Source organism: Ambystoma mexicanum, chromosome 2p (genome assembly GCF_040938575.1).
Source record: "Ambystoma mexicanum isolate Mex_15411 chromosome 2p, UKY_AmexF1_1, whole genome shotgun sequence".
NCBI classification, from domain to species: Eukaryota; Metazoa; Chordata; class Amphibia; order Caudata; family Ambystomatidae; genus Ambystoma; species Ambystoma mexicanum.
In genome coordinates, this window is record NC_090923.1 from 18,683,261 (window position 1) to 18,700,978 (window position 17,718).

General features: G+C 45.1%; 1 protein-coding gene across 2 annotated transcripts in view; it reads right to left on the reverse strand.

The window, feature by feature from the left end:
- LOC138566148 (zinc finger protein 583-like) overlaps nt 1-17,718 on the reverse strand; it is a 211,739-nt gene that overhangs the window by 168,923 nt on the left and 25,098 nt on the right. For both annotated transcript variants that reach the window (XM_069643162.1, XM_069643161.1), the window contains exon 2: nt 6,042-6,168. In XM_069643162.1, coding sequence (XP_069499263.1) covers nt 6,042-6,168 — 127 coding nt within the window. The remainder of the gene's footprint in view (nt 1-6,041; nt 6,169-17,718) is intronic.

Below are 17,718 nucleotides of genomic sequence, written 5' to 3' on the forward strand. Positions count from 1 at the left end.
ATACAAGAATACCTTGGAGAAATAGAGTTCCCAACACTCCCCCTTGACGCCAAAATAGCCCTTGAACAACCAATAACGGAAGAGGAAATAACCGAGGCGATAAAGGGACTGTCATCTGGGAAAGCACCGGGATCAGATGGGTTGGGGATCGAACTCTACAAGGAGTTTAGTGCCGAACTAGTACCAATAATGTTAAATGTATGGGAGGAATCACTCGAAGGTTGTAAACTCCCTGAAACCCTTAGGGAAGCAATAATAACATTACTTCTGAAACCCTATCGCCCTCCACAGGACATGTCATTTTATAGGCCCCTATCATTGATCAACGCAGACGCCAAGGTGTTCGCAAAAGTACTAGCAAACAGGCTACTGCCCAGCATGTCTACCATGGCTCACCCAGACCAATGCGGATTTATTCCTACTAGATCCACCGCATTAAACCTATGCAGATTATTTGGAATAATGGCACAAATAAATCCCCAATCAAGTGCTGTGGCGGTGTCCCTGGATGCCGAGAAGGCATTCGACTCGGTGTCGTGGGTATACCTACTCTCAGTACTAAAAAAATTTGGAATTGGCACCAACTTTATAAAATATGTTCAACTACTATATACCGACCCAGGCGCCAGAGTCCTAACCAACCGCGCGATCTCTGAATTATTCCTCTTGGGAAGAGGCACCAGACAAGGCTGCCCATTCTCGCCCATACTATTTGCACTCACCATAGAACCAATGGCATTATGGGTGAGACAGAAAGACGGGGACAAAGGTATACAAATGTCAGGCCCACCACAATCTATTTCTTTATACACGGATGACACCCTCTTATATATTCGAGACCCTGAAACCAACCTGGCACCACTGATAACTGACATTCACAAATTCGCTGAATACTCAGGATACAGGATCAACAGAGGGAAATCCGAGATCTTTCCGTTAACATCAGCAACCACATGCCCCACAACAACCTCGGGGCTCCAATGGACAACTCACATCTGATATTTGGGAGTACTAGTATCCAGGGATAAACTGACTTTATACACAGATAACCACGAACAAGTCCTGCAGACACTGGAAGCCAAACTCCTGACCTGGGCCAAACTTCCAATATCAATGTACAGTCAGGTGGCCATATTGAAAATGATAATCCTTTGTAAACTGCTCTATTTGTTTGTTAACATACCTATATGGCCCGGGAGAGCATTCTTTACACGACTACGATCGATGGCTGTCAAATTCCTCTGTGATGGCAAAACCGCCCACATGAAATGGGAGAAAATGGTTGAACCGTACACCTCTGGGGGAATCGTGGCACCAGACTTCGAACTATATTTCCATGTAGCACAGGCACAATTTGTCAAACATTGGTATGACCTGTCTGACCGCTCACCCCACATATGGCTAGAGAAGTTTGCTGCACCCCTATCGATCTACGATCCATTATATTTAGTGCCAAATACAAGGACACATGTCTCTATGACCTTGTGAGCTGCACGGGTCGAGCATGGGGCACACTATACAGGAGATTAAAAATAGAGACCCCATAGGATCCAGATGTCCCCCTCTGGAACTACCCTGACATCCCACCAACATTTGACAAGTCACTACAACGATTGTGGGACCCACACAAAGATATCAGAACGCGGGACATGTTCCAGAACGGGAAATTTGTGAGCATAAACGAGTTCCGGGAGGCGGTGGGAGGAGGGGCCCTTAAAACGTTCCAATATTATAGATTGAAATCAGCGTTTAGCACACACTCGCCACACTTCCCAGACAAACGCCCCCCACCCATACATCCATGTCTACAGGCAGCAACGTACGGTACCGGACTGAGAATCGCAAACCTATATGCGTTGACGCAGACACATTCTCCCACACTCAACGTAATAAAAACCAAATGGGGAAAACGACTTCCAAATGACCATCCCAGATGAGAAGTGGTCTAGGTACTGCATGCTTACCAAAACTTATCAATGAATGAAGGCCTGAGGCTGATACAATTCAAAGTCCTCAATAGACTCCATTACACCCCAGCCGAAACAGCCAAATTCACTAACACGGGAACTGGAGACTGCCTCAAATGTAAAACACCACATGCGGGGTCGTTCCACATATACTGGGAATGCCCAGCGGTGGCTGAATTTTGGGGAAAAGTAGCAGAAATAATAGAGGAGATAACCCAGATTCCAGCCTCAATGACACCCCAAAAATACTTATTCGGAGATATTGGCAAGTGTGCTGAAACTATAAGACGATTATTTAATATTTCATGTGTAATCGCAAAGAGATGCATTTTGACTTGCTGGAAGAACATCTCACCACCAAACATTGAGCAAAACCTACGGGAACTGTCATACGTGAATGAATGCGAGGAACAATATACGAGGACTGTAACTCCAACTAACCGCCCCAAAGATATATGGGCACCACTCCAAACGTATCTTTGTGAAATGCCCTCAGATGAGGAGACTGACATTTAAGTGTTAATATACTACGGAATAATTGAACTGTAATTAATGATATACATGTACAATTTGTGATTGCAAAGTGAGATTTATCTGCTAAGACCAACAGTAATAAACATAAAAATACATTAAAAATCTAGGCCTGAAAGGTGTAGTACCCACCACTTACATCTGCCTTTGATACAGTGAATAGAGAACTTTTATGGCAGAAACTTGCAATCCCACTCCTTATTGCACTTCATGAAAATACTAAAGTTAAGGTCAGACTGAATGTGAGGGTGGAAACAACTTGCCCTGTTCAAACAATTTCTGATGTCAGAGAGGGATGCATTGTGGCTCCCTGTCTTTTAATCTATTTTAATCTATTTGTAGACGATATGGGAGAGAGTGCATTCGCATCACCAAGATTGAACAATCAGCGACTGACGTGGATTTCATATGCGGTCGTTTTATTATTCGATCTGACTCCACATGGTCTGCAGAAACCAATAAATGCTTTTATCCTTTATGCCAAGTCTAATGATTTGTTCATTAACTGTTCTAAAACAAAGGTTATTGTATCTTCAAGGAAAAGGAAGAAAATTCCAGGCTCTTGGTGGGTGGATGGTCAAACATTAGAGACGGTTGGCTTGCTTGTTTATTTGGGATTTCATACAGTGTATAAGCCTACCAAAGCAAAACTGAGGGAACATTTCGTCCATAATGCCATTGGCCTATTTAATCAACTCAAGAAGGTCAACAGGAAATATGGGACATTTTCGATACTTCCAGCACTGAAGTTTTACCAAAGTAAAAATCATTCCTAAACGACTATGGTATTGAAATTCAAGATTTCTCTATCTTGTATTTGCTCCCCAAAATAGAAGCATTATTATTGAGTAAGCTGTTTAGGGCGCCCAACTCCTTTCCTGTGGTGTTGCTCAGGTATGAATTGGGCATTCAACCGCTTGATCAAGGGGAATGAGGAACTTCTTGAATCAGTAAATTCTGATAGCAGAAGAGGGAACACTCTATGGCGATTTGAGGTACTTGGTTACTGTGTCAAATGGTGACCATATGAAATGCCCGTTTCTATTTTTGAAAGAGTGTGAGGAACTTATTAGCAATAGGCTCAACTAGGAAGAGCTAACCTTTAGACCAGGGTGTCCTAAACATCGCCCGTGACTATGGTATTGGGCTAATACAATTGAATCATTACATCTTAAACCCAAGTCTCGAGCATAAGAAACAAGGGGTGGTCACCTATCCTAGCACACTGGCTGGAAATTAATTCCTTAGGTTTCGTTTGAACCTTTATGCAAAATTATTTTTAGATACAATATGATTGAACAAACAGATCTGAAATGTTTATTTTGTGGGAATGTGAATATCGAAAACATTAGACATATTATGGAGTGTCCCACCCTGCAATCACTGCACGAAAGGTACTTTAGTAAGTACCAGGGTTCAGGGTACATAATGGATGAGGAGCTTGTCTGGAAGAGATGCTTAGGAGGGATGAGCAACCTCAGACCCAAATAACAGTTGTAGGTCCTTTTTAAGGTCGATAGGTTCGAGCTAAATTTTAAATTCAGCAATGCTTATTCCTTCTCTTTTTATATAAATGTCTTAGTCTGTTTTTAACTACAATCATCAATTGACTAAGGAGGTTTAATCCGTGTTTAGCTCAAAATTATTTTTAAGAAATGGTATTTAGTTCTTGTGTTTCTCTTTGTTTTATCACTCTATTGTATGTTAACTAATGTGATGTTGATAGATGAATTGTATTGTTAAAGACTACTTGTCAGCCGTATAACTAAATAATTAAAAAAATTTAAAGCACACTTTATTTTCCTTGGCTCACTCCAAGTAGGGGTTACTCTGTCTAGGCGCAGTGATCGAACCACACAGTCCACCCATCACAGGTCACGCAACCTAGTACCCCGGGCCACATTATAATGTTCACTGATTCTCATTGGACTACTTTGCCACCACGTGTTTCCTTTCTGCACTTATGACATTTGTCCCTCAGTACTCCTTTCGCTTCTTGACTTTGCCACCATGTGTTTCCTTTCTGCACTTATGACATTAGTCCCTCAGTACTCCTTTCGCTTCTTGGCAGTCTCTTGACTTTGCCCACATGTGCCTTTCATACAGGTCCCTTTGTGATGTTTGGTCCTTTTCACCACGTTACTATCACACTAACCAATAGTGCTTCTCATTTGCCATTCACGTGCTTTACCAATTCTCATTACTGGTTTTCACTAGGCTTGGCGCGTTCGCACTGTTGAAAGAAAAGGCTTTCTCAGTTTATTCCACTCATAAGTACACCTCACTTTCTCTCCACTGGAGTGGTATTTTCATATATTGTGCATAACTTTTCTTTACTTCAGTATTCAATACTTATTTAAGTACTTGGCAACTTTCTCAATAACGTCCATTTTATCTCCAGACACATTCACTCTGTGCATTCATTTGTTTGGCAACTTCCTAGGCCTTTATTAAGCCCCCAGAACGCCCCGCTCTGCAAGCTCTCTCCCAGTCACTCACCGGTATGAGGCAGTTCCTACGGGTGCTTGCGCAATCCTTGTCTGCCTTCGTCCGCTCCCCTCCTTCGCCGCTTCCGGACGTTATTGCTGCTTCCTGCAGCATAGTGGAGATTTCTGTGTCCCCACCTGGGGACACACGGCTCGGAGCTCTGCAGGGCTCTTGACTTGCTCGCGGCTCTCTATAGCCTCAGCTTCATTTCCGCTTTCCTGCTGCCGCCAGAGTCCTTTTCACTGGCTCCTCCTAGCCAGCCTGCTTCATGGCGCCCTTGCAGTCTCAACTTTCATATGGGTCACTTCTTTTCACATGCACCTGTAGCCTCTCAAGGCGTTTCAGGTGCAAGTCCTTTGCTGGACTACAATTACCTCCGTCACTGGGACATGCCAGACCTTTAGAATGGTGTTCTACAGTCTTCTTCTTTGTCCCAGTAGCAAAGTGGTGTTCACAGTTAGAAGCATGTATTACTCCTAGTCTTATCTTCCTCGTTCCAGTCTTAAAGGAACCTGAATGTGATACAGTGTGAATGTGTGAGAGTGGGGAAGACTGGTAATAACCTATGAAGGTTGGGGGAGGGTATGATGTATTTTGACAAGGAAAGGGGGATACCATGCCTCACCCCTTCCTCTAATCCCCAAGATCCCTTGATCCGCCTTTGCATATCCCCCCCCAGAGTCGGGATCCAAATGTGATGGCCCTTCTCGGACCACCTGAGCAGAGGATCCAATGGGAGTAGATGGGAGGATGCCTTAAGGTTCCTCATAGGGGTTCTAAAAAATATGTTGGGCTAGTTCCCACCAACTATGTATTGTGTGATGAGGGTGGTGCTCAAATGAAGCCGGGACTTCTCATTGCAGGTCTGTGTCTGTTAGGTGTGGCCCGCGTAGGGATAATGGTGCAAGTGACCAGACCAGCTTGTATGGCCCAAACATTGGTCAATGGGGTAGTGCCCCTTCACTACACCATTCATAACTAACAATCAATAAATAAATAAATAAATATGAAACAGATCATAGGCTGTAAACCGTGTAGATCAAGAAAGCCCTTTACCCAGAGAGATCAAAGCTTGGTGGATTTCCTTCATCACATTCCTGTAAAGTTCCTTCTGCCACTCCTGCAAAAGCTTCCACTCCTGATCCGAAAAACAGGAGGAAGGATCATGGAAAGAAACCGGGGCCTGTAACAGAAAATGCCACACCATTAGCCACCTCCTCCAAACAAGGCACGCATCCCTAAAGCACTTGGGTGGTCTGGCTTTGCTGGAGTAAGAAGCACACATAAAAGATTCACATTATTCATATAAAACACAGGATTAAAAATTCTAAAACAAAAAGCAAAAGAACTACAAATATTTCATTACTCAGGATTCCAGGTATGTCCTGGAATATTACTGTATAGAATAAAAGCTTCCAAAAAAGGACCACCACAGTGGAAGAACCCACTGCAAGAAACGATCAGCTGACACATACCACAGAAAAAGATCTACTCTCAATGGGTTCTAGTCTCATCACACAGAAGTTACCTAGGAGTGAGGCCCCTTTTGTATAAGGTGTATTTGGAGGTACAACATCAGATAAAAAGGGATGATGGTGTTTACCCAGTTCTTTGCCAACTCTTCAGTTTTTATGGGAGACATAGACCCAATTCTGAAGACACAAAGGGCGGGGATGTAGAGGATTACTGCATTATTGTAGCCAGCGGCTTTTGATGGCATCATTTTAACAGGATCGCAACAGACAGACCCGGATTGATCAGAGAAACACCAATACAGCCCATATGCCTAAAGCAGCAGCCAACATTACCTAGATAAACGGTTTTCAAAATGCACGAGAGCGGTCGGTAGCTCTGGCAGTGAGTGGCTTTCCAACCATCTTAAGTAGTACCATGCAAGAGCAAGTTAAAAAATATGTAAACATAAAAAAACATGGCAGACACACGATTGTGACAAATGGTACACGAGTCCTCATTCTTTGTATACTATATATACACTACTAGAATAAAGATACTGCAGGGAGTACACTCTGGTCCAAGCATCCTCTCACTATTTACAATCGTCAGACTTGGCCAAAATGGCAAAAGGAGAGCAAAGGCAATAGAGGGGGTGCAGAAACTTCTGTGTAGGGCTGGGATAGGCATCTGCCAGGCATGGCCATAACAGTAGTACCAGATCATTAGATGGCAACAACTCAAAAAATGGTGTAAGTTACCTGGGAATATAATAGCAGTGTCTGCCAAACAATGATTGAATAGCTATACACAAGCCAAAATCGGTTGGCTTTGTCAATGCTCGTTTTAAAGAGGACATTAGTCACATGATTTTTTATTGTGTCTAGTTATAAAAAAGGTTTACACATATTTACAGAGAATAAAAAAGAAAGAAAAAAAAGATACAAATCCAGCAATACAGTATAAATAGAATACATTTTTTTCAATATAAATAAAGAAAAAGAAAAAGGGAAAATGAAAACTGATGACTTGTGTAGCAATTGTTAGTCCAAGGCTATGGCCCAATAGGCCTCTTAACCAAAACAATTCATTAGCATCATTTGCTCAGGTAACATTCATAGGCAGGTCTCATAACAGGACAGGAGGTCCATATATGTATAGCTGACTATAGTTTGAGCACCATTACACATTCTGCAGTTTCTATCCTCCGGTGGGATACCCACCCTGGCCCTTACACCTGTAGGGTATCGATGCGATTTAGCCTTCTATTCATGCACATTCTTCATGTAACCAGGGAGGGGTTCATGTAAACGGCTATTGACTCTACAACACCTATCAAACTTAGGAAGGCCAAATTACAAGCTCATCTTAACTCATGGTTCACCCCACAGTTAAGAATACTCTGCAAAGCGAAACGCTGTGCTGAAAATCGATGGAAAAGCCATCCCTCCGACGTGCACAAAGATGGTTTCCTTCTTGCCTCACTCTCTTATAAAGATGATATCATCACTGCAACAAAGGAATCTCTCAACAACCGCATTCTGCAAGCTGACTCGAACACTAAGGAACTCTTCAAAATCCTAAAAGAGCTAGAAACTCCAGTCGCCCCCCCCTGACACTTGCTTGAAAGATAGTAAATGGTGTGCTAACATCCAAGCAGCCTTACTAAATAAAATCTCCACACTACAAGCGAAAATTAAAGATAAGCAGGACAGCCTGAAGCGCGACAACCGCGCTCTTTCCCCTGCCAAGGCCCCCTCTCCAGACAATGCCAACACCACACCATTTAAATTCACACCGCTCACCGTCGTTGAGGTAGAAAACATAATTCTTACAATTAAACCTTCCAACTGCCAAGGTGATCCATGCCCAGCCCCTATTATTAAGGACTCGGCGCATGAGCTGGCCCCATTCATAACGGCCTTCATTAACGCATCTTTCAAAACCGGTATTGTCCCGGATAACCTGAAGGATGCTTGGGTGATCCCTCTGCTGAAAAAAAGCATCCCTCGACCCAAGCATTCCCACCAACTTCCGACCTATCACAACAGTACCATTTCTGCTTAAGATTTTAGACCGTGCTGCATACCTCCAGATTCAAAACTATCTGGAATCCAATAACATGCTAGGTCTACGACAATTTGGATTCCGTCCCAGACACGGGACGGAGACTGCTTTAATAGACCTCAAAACCCAAATCGAGGTCTTAAAGGATCAGGGCAAGCTAGCAATGCTACTACTTCTCGACCTCTCGGCCGCTTTCGATTTGGTCAATCACCAAATCCTTTGCAAGCACCTCCACTCCGCTGCTAACTTCTCATTCTCGGCTGCAGCCTGGATCAAATCCTTTTTGAGCAACAGATCCATGAGAGTCTTTGCCCCATCCGCAGCCGCTGACCCTTCCCCAATTCACTGTGGCGTACCCCAGGGATCCTGTGTGTCACCTACACTTTATAACATCTTCACAAAACCACTCTTTGATGTGCTTGACTATCTGGGTGTCCCCTACACTAATTATGCGGATGACACCCAGATACTCATTCCCATCACTGGTGATTATCTAGCTGACACCAAGGCCCTTAACGATGTCTACCTGGTCATCCAGGCTTGGATGGCCCAACACCAGCTGTGCCTAAACGATGACAAGACGGAGCTCCTGATCTTGGGCACTGCACAACGCCTGATCAGACTAGAAGCGTCATATCAGTCATTCACCATAGACGGTAATAACATTCGAGTCTCAAAAGACACAAAAACATTAGGGTTCTACCTTGACGCTACTTTATCATTAACCCGACAAACGAATGCTGTCAGATCGGCTTCTGCATACACATGCAAACTCATTGCAGCCTGCAGACGTTTCCTTACTACCTCCAACAGTGTCACACTAGCGAGAACCCTCATCATGGCTACAATCGACTACTGCAGTGCTCTTTACTTAGGCACCAGCCAAGAGAACCTAAATAAACTCCAAACTACCCAAAACAATGCCATTCGTGCCGCCTTAAACATCCCCCGTAACCACCATATCACAGAAACTAGAACTCAGTTAAAGTGGATACCTGTCAAGCAAAGAATCTCACTCAAAGCACTCGCCATTACGCACAAATGCCTGGCTAATAAGGCCCCCATCTACCTCGGCAGTCGACTGTCGCGACACTCGACCTCCCTTCCACGAAGAACTGCCCAGTCCCACTGTCTAGCCATCCCTACATTTAAACTGCAAAAAGCAGGGGGTTCAAGCTTCCCGGTCCTAGCTTCCAAGCTCTGGAACTCCCTCCTTGCTACAATTAGAGCTGAAGAGTCATTTTACACTTTCAAAGCCAATACTAGGTCCTGGCTTTTCGACCAGCTTTAAGTCCCGCTCAGCGCCTCTGTCTTACTTACTCTGACCTGCCAACCTTGGTTATTACTCAGCGGCTCCGGTACCACTGTATTATATGTATATAGACTCCTTTAAGTCACCTAATGTCCTTGTTTACATCATGTATTGTTATCCCTTTTGTGTAAATGTATGTATTGCTATTCCTGTGTATATGCATTTCTGTAACCTTGTATAAATTGCGCCCTGATGCCTCCGGGCCTGCGAGGTTGCGTGTTATAAATAAAATAAATACAAATACTAAAATGGGAATAGCCTAAAGTATGCGTGCAGTTTTTATTATAGGTGAAAAACATCCTACAGAACATATTCAGAGATTTCATGCTGGCAACCATTTCCCATTTTTCAGCACAGTTTTTAGCACAATACCCTCACTGGCCTCCCACTTTGGTATCCAACCAATCTTACCAAAGAATTTCTCATTATTTTCTTTGAACTTCTGCAAAGTAGCACAGATCTTGTCCTCTAATGAGACTCTCAGGATAAACAGAAGAGAACTGGGTTCTGCATATATACAGTTTGCCTCCATTTAGCTCAATGGTCGTAGCCAGAGTTATCAACCCCATCTCAAGGGGGTGCAATTAGTAATTTCCACTATTCTTCTCCAGATGAACCCCTCCATTCAAACTGCCCAATATGACAATGTCTTGGGCGGATAGCTTAGGGGCAACGTGCTCGCCTTGGAAGCAAGATGGCACGGAGCAACACAGGTTCCATCCCCGTGTCCGCGCTTAGAAACCTCTGGGTATTAAGTGCGTTATAAATAACCTATCATCAAATGTTTCCAAAGCATAAAGAACTGCAGCAGGCAATGTCTGCTTAGAGATATTCAGAATACCAACAGCATAAGGTCCGCTTAGAGAACGACAAAACAGCGGACATAGTAGACAATATCTTTACTTGCTTATTTTGCTGTACTATTTTGTTCTCCCTTGTTCTACCAGATGTAACCTGATATGTATACCAAACAACTCTTTCATGTTACCCAAAGGACAGGCTATTATAGTCTTTTTACAGCATTTCCGTCCTACCGCCATGAATTGCGTCTTTTCTAAGTTGATTTTCAGACCATTCTGTTCAGCATAGACTGCATTAGCACTGTGGCAAATGCCCCTAAAGTTGTTATCCAGGATGATCAAGTCATCAGTGTTGGGAAAGATTTCATAATTGTATGTAAATACACCCCAAACTGTTTGCTGCTGTTTAGACACCATAGACAGAATTTGTCAGAGAAGCACAGCCTTCTGCTGCACTCCTCTGGGCTTTCGCTCACTTTTTATGGGGAAACTGACATGCCCTTAAGACAGTCAGTACTGGGAGATTTGTTTCCCTTAGTCCTTTCCTCATGTTGCAGCTTTTGTGCAACATGTAACATGTGTGCAATGTATCTTACAATACAGCACACGTGAGTCTATAGTCATCTCCAAAAGGCCCTAGATACTCTCGCTGGACTTTTTATGAACTGTGCAGATGTGTCATGGACAGCACTGGTGGCAGCTATCTTTTCGCATTATTTAGAACCCTTTTCTACCATGTTAACCGCGTTTACCACGTTTGGCACAAATAGGTGGCCTGGCTCCAAAATGGCCATGCCACAAGGTTCTTTGTCCTGTCCTTTGGCCATCTTGCCTCCTCACCTTCCCCAGATCGAGTCGACCCGGGTCAGTCCTTATTTGGACATGCAGTTTCCCGCGAACGCCAAGCTTTCGCGGGCTTCTGCATACTTTGTGTGTGTGCCTCCAGGATGTGGGCTGGGGTGTCTGTCTCCAATACACATCCTGGGTGCCAGAGAGTCTGGAGTGCTATGAATGACTGGGACCACCGTGGTCCATTTATATTTGTATTTGGAACGCGCGCCAGGCCCAGAGTCATCCGGGCCCAAAAACTTGGTAAACAAAATTAACATATGTTCCAAAGATTGCGTAGCATATACATATTGCTTGTTCATCCTATTTACATATATACTTCAGCATGTACAAAAAGCATTAGAGCATAAACTTTACAATAAAAAGGTACAGAGGTGATCACAGTAAGTGGTTATCATGTGAACGTAATTTGGCGAGGCACAAATACTCCAAAGGCAGATATCTCAGGTGGTTGCCAAGGCAGAGGCTCCCTCAGATTTGAGCGTAAAGCCATGATTTCGTTTTTAATTTGAAGGAGTTGAAGGAAGGCTCAGTCCTAATATCGGATGGAAGTGAGTTCCATAGCTTAGTGGCCAGAACAGGGAAACTAGAACCCTCAGCTTTTTGAAGGCTGACTCTTGGCAAGGATAGGCAGTGTAGCTGGGCAGTTCTCTGTGGTCGAGAGGAAGTATGCAAAGGGAGGCTGTTGGAGAGGTGGGGGGCCTTGTTAGTCAGGAATTTATGGGTGAGGGCAAGTATTTTCAGCGCAATTCTTTGTTTGACAGGGAGCCAATGCAAATTGGTCCTTGTATCAGAAATGTGTTGGTTTCTTGGAATATTTAAGGCCGCTCTAATGGCGTTATTCTGGGTAATTTGCAGTTTGCTCAGGTTGGACTGGCTGGTCCCCAGGTAGAGGGCACTGCAGTAGTCGATCTTAGACACGACAAGCGTTCGAGCTAGGATGATGCTGTTGGGGTGAGTTTGCAGGTATATGCCGACGCTGATCTGACGGCATTAGTTTGTCTTGACAGGGATAAGGTGGAATCAAGATAGATGCCCAAGGTTTTGGCGTCCTTGGACACATTAATGACATTGCCATCGATGGTGAAGGACTGATACAGGTGATCTAGTTTATTAAGCCATTGAGTGGAACCCAAGATGAGGAGCTCCGTCGTATCGTCATTGAGACAAAGTTCATGTTGGCCCATCCAAGCCTTGATTACCAAGTATATTTCGTTCAGTGCCTTGGTGTCTGCAATGTGATCACCTGTAATGGGGATGAGTATCTGGTCGTCATCGACATAATTAGTGCGGTTTGGTGAACACATTGTAGAGTGTGGGTGACACACACGAGCCTTGTGGGTTGCCACAATGGATAGGGGCTGGGTCTGCAGCCGCTGAGGGGGAGAAAACCCTCATGTGTCTGTTGCTGAGAAAGGAGCTGATCCAAGCAGTGGCTGAATCAGAAAAGTAAGCGGCGGAGCGGAGGTGCTGGCAAAGGATTTTGTGATTGACCAAATCGAATGCCGCAGACAGGTCAAGGAGTAGAAGCAAGGCCAGTTTCCCCTTATCTTTCAGGACTTCGATTTGAGTTTTCAAACCTAACAGGGCCGTTTACGGCAGGTAGGCCGTGCGATCCAGAATTTTGAGCATGAACGGGACAGATGTAATAGGCCTGTAATATGTTGGTATACTCGGGTCCAATAAAGGTTTTTTTAACCAGAGGGATCACCCATGCATCCTTAAGATGGTCTGGAACTATACCTGTTTTGAAAGAGGAGTTTATAAATGCCGTTATGAAGGGGGCAAGGTCATGAGCCGGCTCCTTGATGATGGAGGCAGGGCAGGAATCGCCTTGGCAGTTTGACGGTTTAATTCTATTGATGATGACTTCCACTTCAGCTATTGAGAGTGGAGAGAATGCAAACGGTTTGATATTGGGTGCTACTAGCGGAGGAGTCGTAATAGGGGTAGGCTGGCGGTTATCCAGCTTCAATCCGTTTTGTTTATCTTTAATTTGGGATTGGAGGGAGGTAATTCTATTCTGTAGGGCAGACTGGATATTAGCGCACCAATTGCTATCTTTGATACTTGTGTCGGGAGGTGTGGCAGGAGATTCCAGTTCCTTTAGGATCTTGAAATGTTCTCTAGTATTCGAGTCGGCTTGCAAGATGCAGGTATTGAAGGACTCTTTTTTGCATGGTAGATGGCTTCTTTATAGTTAAGGGTGGCTAGAATAAGGCCATCCTTGTGGGCATCTGATTGATGGCTTCTCCAACGGTTTTCCACGTAATGTTTAGTTTTGCGGAGCACTCTTAGCTGCGGTCTAAACCAGGAGTTAAGGTGCGCGTGCTGTTTAGGTTTTCTCAGTTTAATAGGGGCAATATAATTTAAGGCTGATAGCATTGCTTGATTGTAAGTATCAGCTAGGATTGTAGGATCAGAGCATGAGTATGTGACCTTGTTTAGGGAGGGGAGTAAGAGAGGGAGCAGTTTCTGTTTAGTTATATCTTTTTTGTTTCTAGTATGTATGGCCAGAGCCAAAGTGGATGGGGTGCTTGCGGCTGACTCAATAGTAAAGGTGATGATGTGGTGGTCAGACCAGAGGCACAGTAAATTAGATAGGGCATTAATATTGCAATTTGAATCGGCTAGCCAAGCAAGTGTCCTGCCTTTGATGTGGGTAGGTTCAGAGATGTGCTGAGTGAATCCGAGGTCAGTTAAAGTATTAGGCAAGTCAATGGCGGTAGGGTCATTAGGGTCACGGAATCCCAAGTTGAGATCACCTAGGAGAATGATTTGCGAGTTAGTTTTGATTTTGTCAAGTAATAAGGTGGAGAGGTCATCCGCGAAGGAAGAGGCTGGGCCGGGTAGTCTATAGATAAGGTGTATGGTGGCTGTTTGGTTGGGTGTTAATGGAAGTTTGACTGAGATTAGCTCTGCCGACTTCAAGTTGACATTAGGTACCGCTCTTAAGCCAAGCGAAATTTTGTGGATAAAGGCAACTCCACCCACTCTAGATTGGGTGGTGTTGCGATCACATCATGTAATGCTATAGTCTGGAGGAATGGCAAGCGACAGAGTGGGGCCAGAGGCTGCATGTAACCATGTCTCAGATATAGCAATGAAGTCAAGCTCTTGAGTTGTGATCAGGTCAGCAATGTCTAGTGCGTGGGCTGTGATCGATCTAGCATTAATAAGTGCGCCTTTGATTTGAGTATCTTTGGCTGCTGGGGTTGCAGTTGTAAGGTTGTTGCTAGTGGGGAGTGTGCATGTAGCAAGGGGGCTAAGACTAGGTAGGCTGAGTTTGGGCAGGGTGTGGGCATAGTAGCGTTTCTCCGCGTGACAGAACCTGGATCCTAGTCTCTTATTTCTCATAGGGATGGCACACGGTTGATTGGGTGAGGTTTCTTAGCGAAGTGTTCTAACCAGAGAGCAGGGGCATTGAGGTACTGGTTGGTGGGGGGGGTCATTCTGATTGTGCTCATTGGCCGCTGGCAGGAAACAACCCATAATGTACCTAGGTGAGTACAGTGGCTGACAGTGAGCAAGGTATGCTGGTGCGACAGTGGGTGCAGTAGGGGAGGTAGGAGTGGGCAGCCTAACTGCAAGGGACAAGTGTGAGAACAATAGAAGGCACATGTTAAAAGTAATGTAATATGTGCAGCTGGAAACCAGGGAACCGAACATACGTCTGCGTTAATAGGGGGCAAGAAGGAGACAATCGAGTCTAAATACAGAGTCCATACTAGATAAGATAACAGGCCCAGGAAGGCTAGAGCGAGTCATGTGCTAGTTGTAGTAACACTGGTGCTGGGGCAGCATACCATATTGATGTTATGAGCCGTTACTAGGCCCCAAAGATGGAGGCAGTGCCAGATACTGGTAGCCGTGAGGCATAGATCATTCAGTAATAGGCAAAAAGCAGTATCATGTCCTCACAGCAATAGCAGGCTAAATGCAAAGTCTGATTAACTACAGTATGGCATAGAGGATTCAGAGACAGGCTAAATGCAGTATCACGCACTCACAGCAATAGCAGGCTAAATGCAAAGTCTGATTAACTACAGTATGGCATAGAGGATTCAGTGACAGGCTAAATGCAGTATCACGCACTCACAGCAAAAGCAGGCTAAATGCAAAGTCTGATTAACTACAGTATGGCATAGAGGATTCAGTGACAGGCTAAATGCAGTATCACACACTCACAGCAATAGCAGGCTAAATGCAAAGTCTGATTAACTACAGTATGGCATAGATGATTCAGTGACAGGCTAAATGCAGTATCACGCACTCACAGCAATAGCAGGTTAAATGCAAAGTCTGATTAACTACAGTATGGCATAGATGATTCAGTGACAGGCTAAATGCAGTATCACGCACTCACAGCAATAGCAGGCTAAATGCAAAGTCTGATTAACTACAGTATGGCATAGAGGATTCAGTGGCAGGCTAAATGCAGTATCACGCACTCACAGCAATAGCAGGCTAAATGCAAAGTCTGATTAACTACAGTATGGCATAGAGGATTCAGTGACAGGCTAAATGCAGTATCACGCCCTCACAGCAAAAGCAGGCTAAAATCAAAGTCTAGTTATGATATGATATGGCATTTGTAACGTGCCTATACACAGGTGTTTCAAGGCGCAGTATGGCATAGAGGATTCTGTGGAAGGTTGGATGCAGGGTTCGTGCTGGATGCGGTGGCTACAATACGCCAGACTCAAGTATAAGGCAACTGGAGGGGTTATTAATGGCAATGTGAGAGAGAGGCAGTCAAAGTAGTGGTCATGCATGGTAGGTATGATGAGCCAAGCACAATAGCAGGCTCAGTACAGGCTAAGCACAGGGTACAATAAGGCAAGTGCATCACAGATATGCTTACTGAACACATATGTCAATACAAACAATCATTATTAGGTAGATGCGCTACGTGGAGCGGCATGGTGCAGTATTACATACAACAAAAGACCAATGGCATTTTAGCGAAGTCCAAAATCCAAGGTCTATGACGCGCAGGGCACTCGCAAGGTACACCACAAGTGTGGGCCTGGGGTGGACAAGGTAAAGATCTGGGAGAAGAAGACAGGCGGTGGCTTACCGGAATGGGGCCAGGGTCCGTGGCCCGGGCCTCAGACATCTCCGGAGAGGCTCCAGACAGGTATGGATCCTTGCGTAGAGGATCCTTGCGTAGAGGGCCGGCGTTCGCCTGCCGGCGCGTGATTGGCCTTGATAGGCAAGGGCTGGCCAATAGAATCACACGCTGTAGTCAGGTGGACGCCGAGAAGGTGCCGGTGACCATTTTGGATTGGGAGCCCCTCGTGGGTTCCAATGGTGGCCAAGAGAATAGCTGAAAAAGGCTTTAATGGCTCAAATCGGAGCCTGGAAGGCTTTTACCCCTAAATTCCAATAATTGTATTGCTCAATCGGGCGGTCGTAGAGTTGGAGGGTGAAATCAATCGGATGATTGAAAATGAGGCAGGGTGCCTACCTCTGTCAGGGTGAGATAATCAGGACTGCTGACCCACTGCTCCAGCAGTGGTGGGTGCTCCTGCACCTCCGAGGTCCTGTGCATGATTGGTCCACGTATGGAGTGTGTGTTTGTGAGCAGATCTCCCACTGGGCCCTCTCCGATTTGGCCGAAAGAGAACTTTGGATAAGAGGAGGCTGAAAACACCCATACCATGTTGATCACTGATCGAAGGATAGGATCCAAGTATCCTGAAACTACAGTCGAGGAATCACTGGTAACCCGCTGGAATGTTTGGCACCCTGAGCCCGCTGTCGTCCCGTGGAACCCCTCGGCATCTGGTCGTCCTAGGTCTGCGAAGACGCTTCGACCCATTGGAATAGTGGGACCAACTATTCTCGACATCTTCATCAAAACGTGCAAGTAAGCTTTCTCAGAAGTGTCCCTGGGCCAACCAGCGGACTGACCAGCTTACCCAGTTGCTTTGCTCTGTCACCGCCGCCTTTTTGAGGAGGCCGGTATACTGGTAGCTCTGTGTCCCCGGCACCCTCGCACCGAATTTCATACACTTGGCATTCCCAGTTCTGAAGTGAGACGAGTGCGCCGGGACCGGAGCATCCGCAGTTACTGTGTTGCCCTGCCACGGCAACAACCCTTGCAAGTGCGCTGCATTTGTGACCCTCTTGCCCCCAGAAGCCTGCTGCAGTGAAACCAGGTCGATTCATCCACCTGAAATGGAGAAATCACCCCTGTCCCGTTAGGGAATCCTCTCAGTTCCTGAGATACAGTAAGCCGCAGATACAT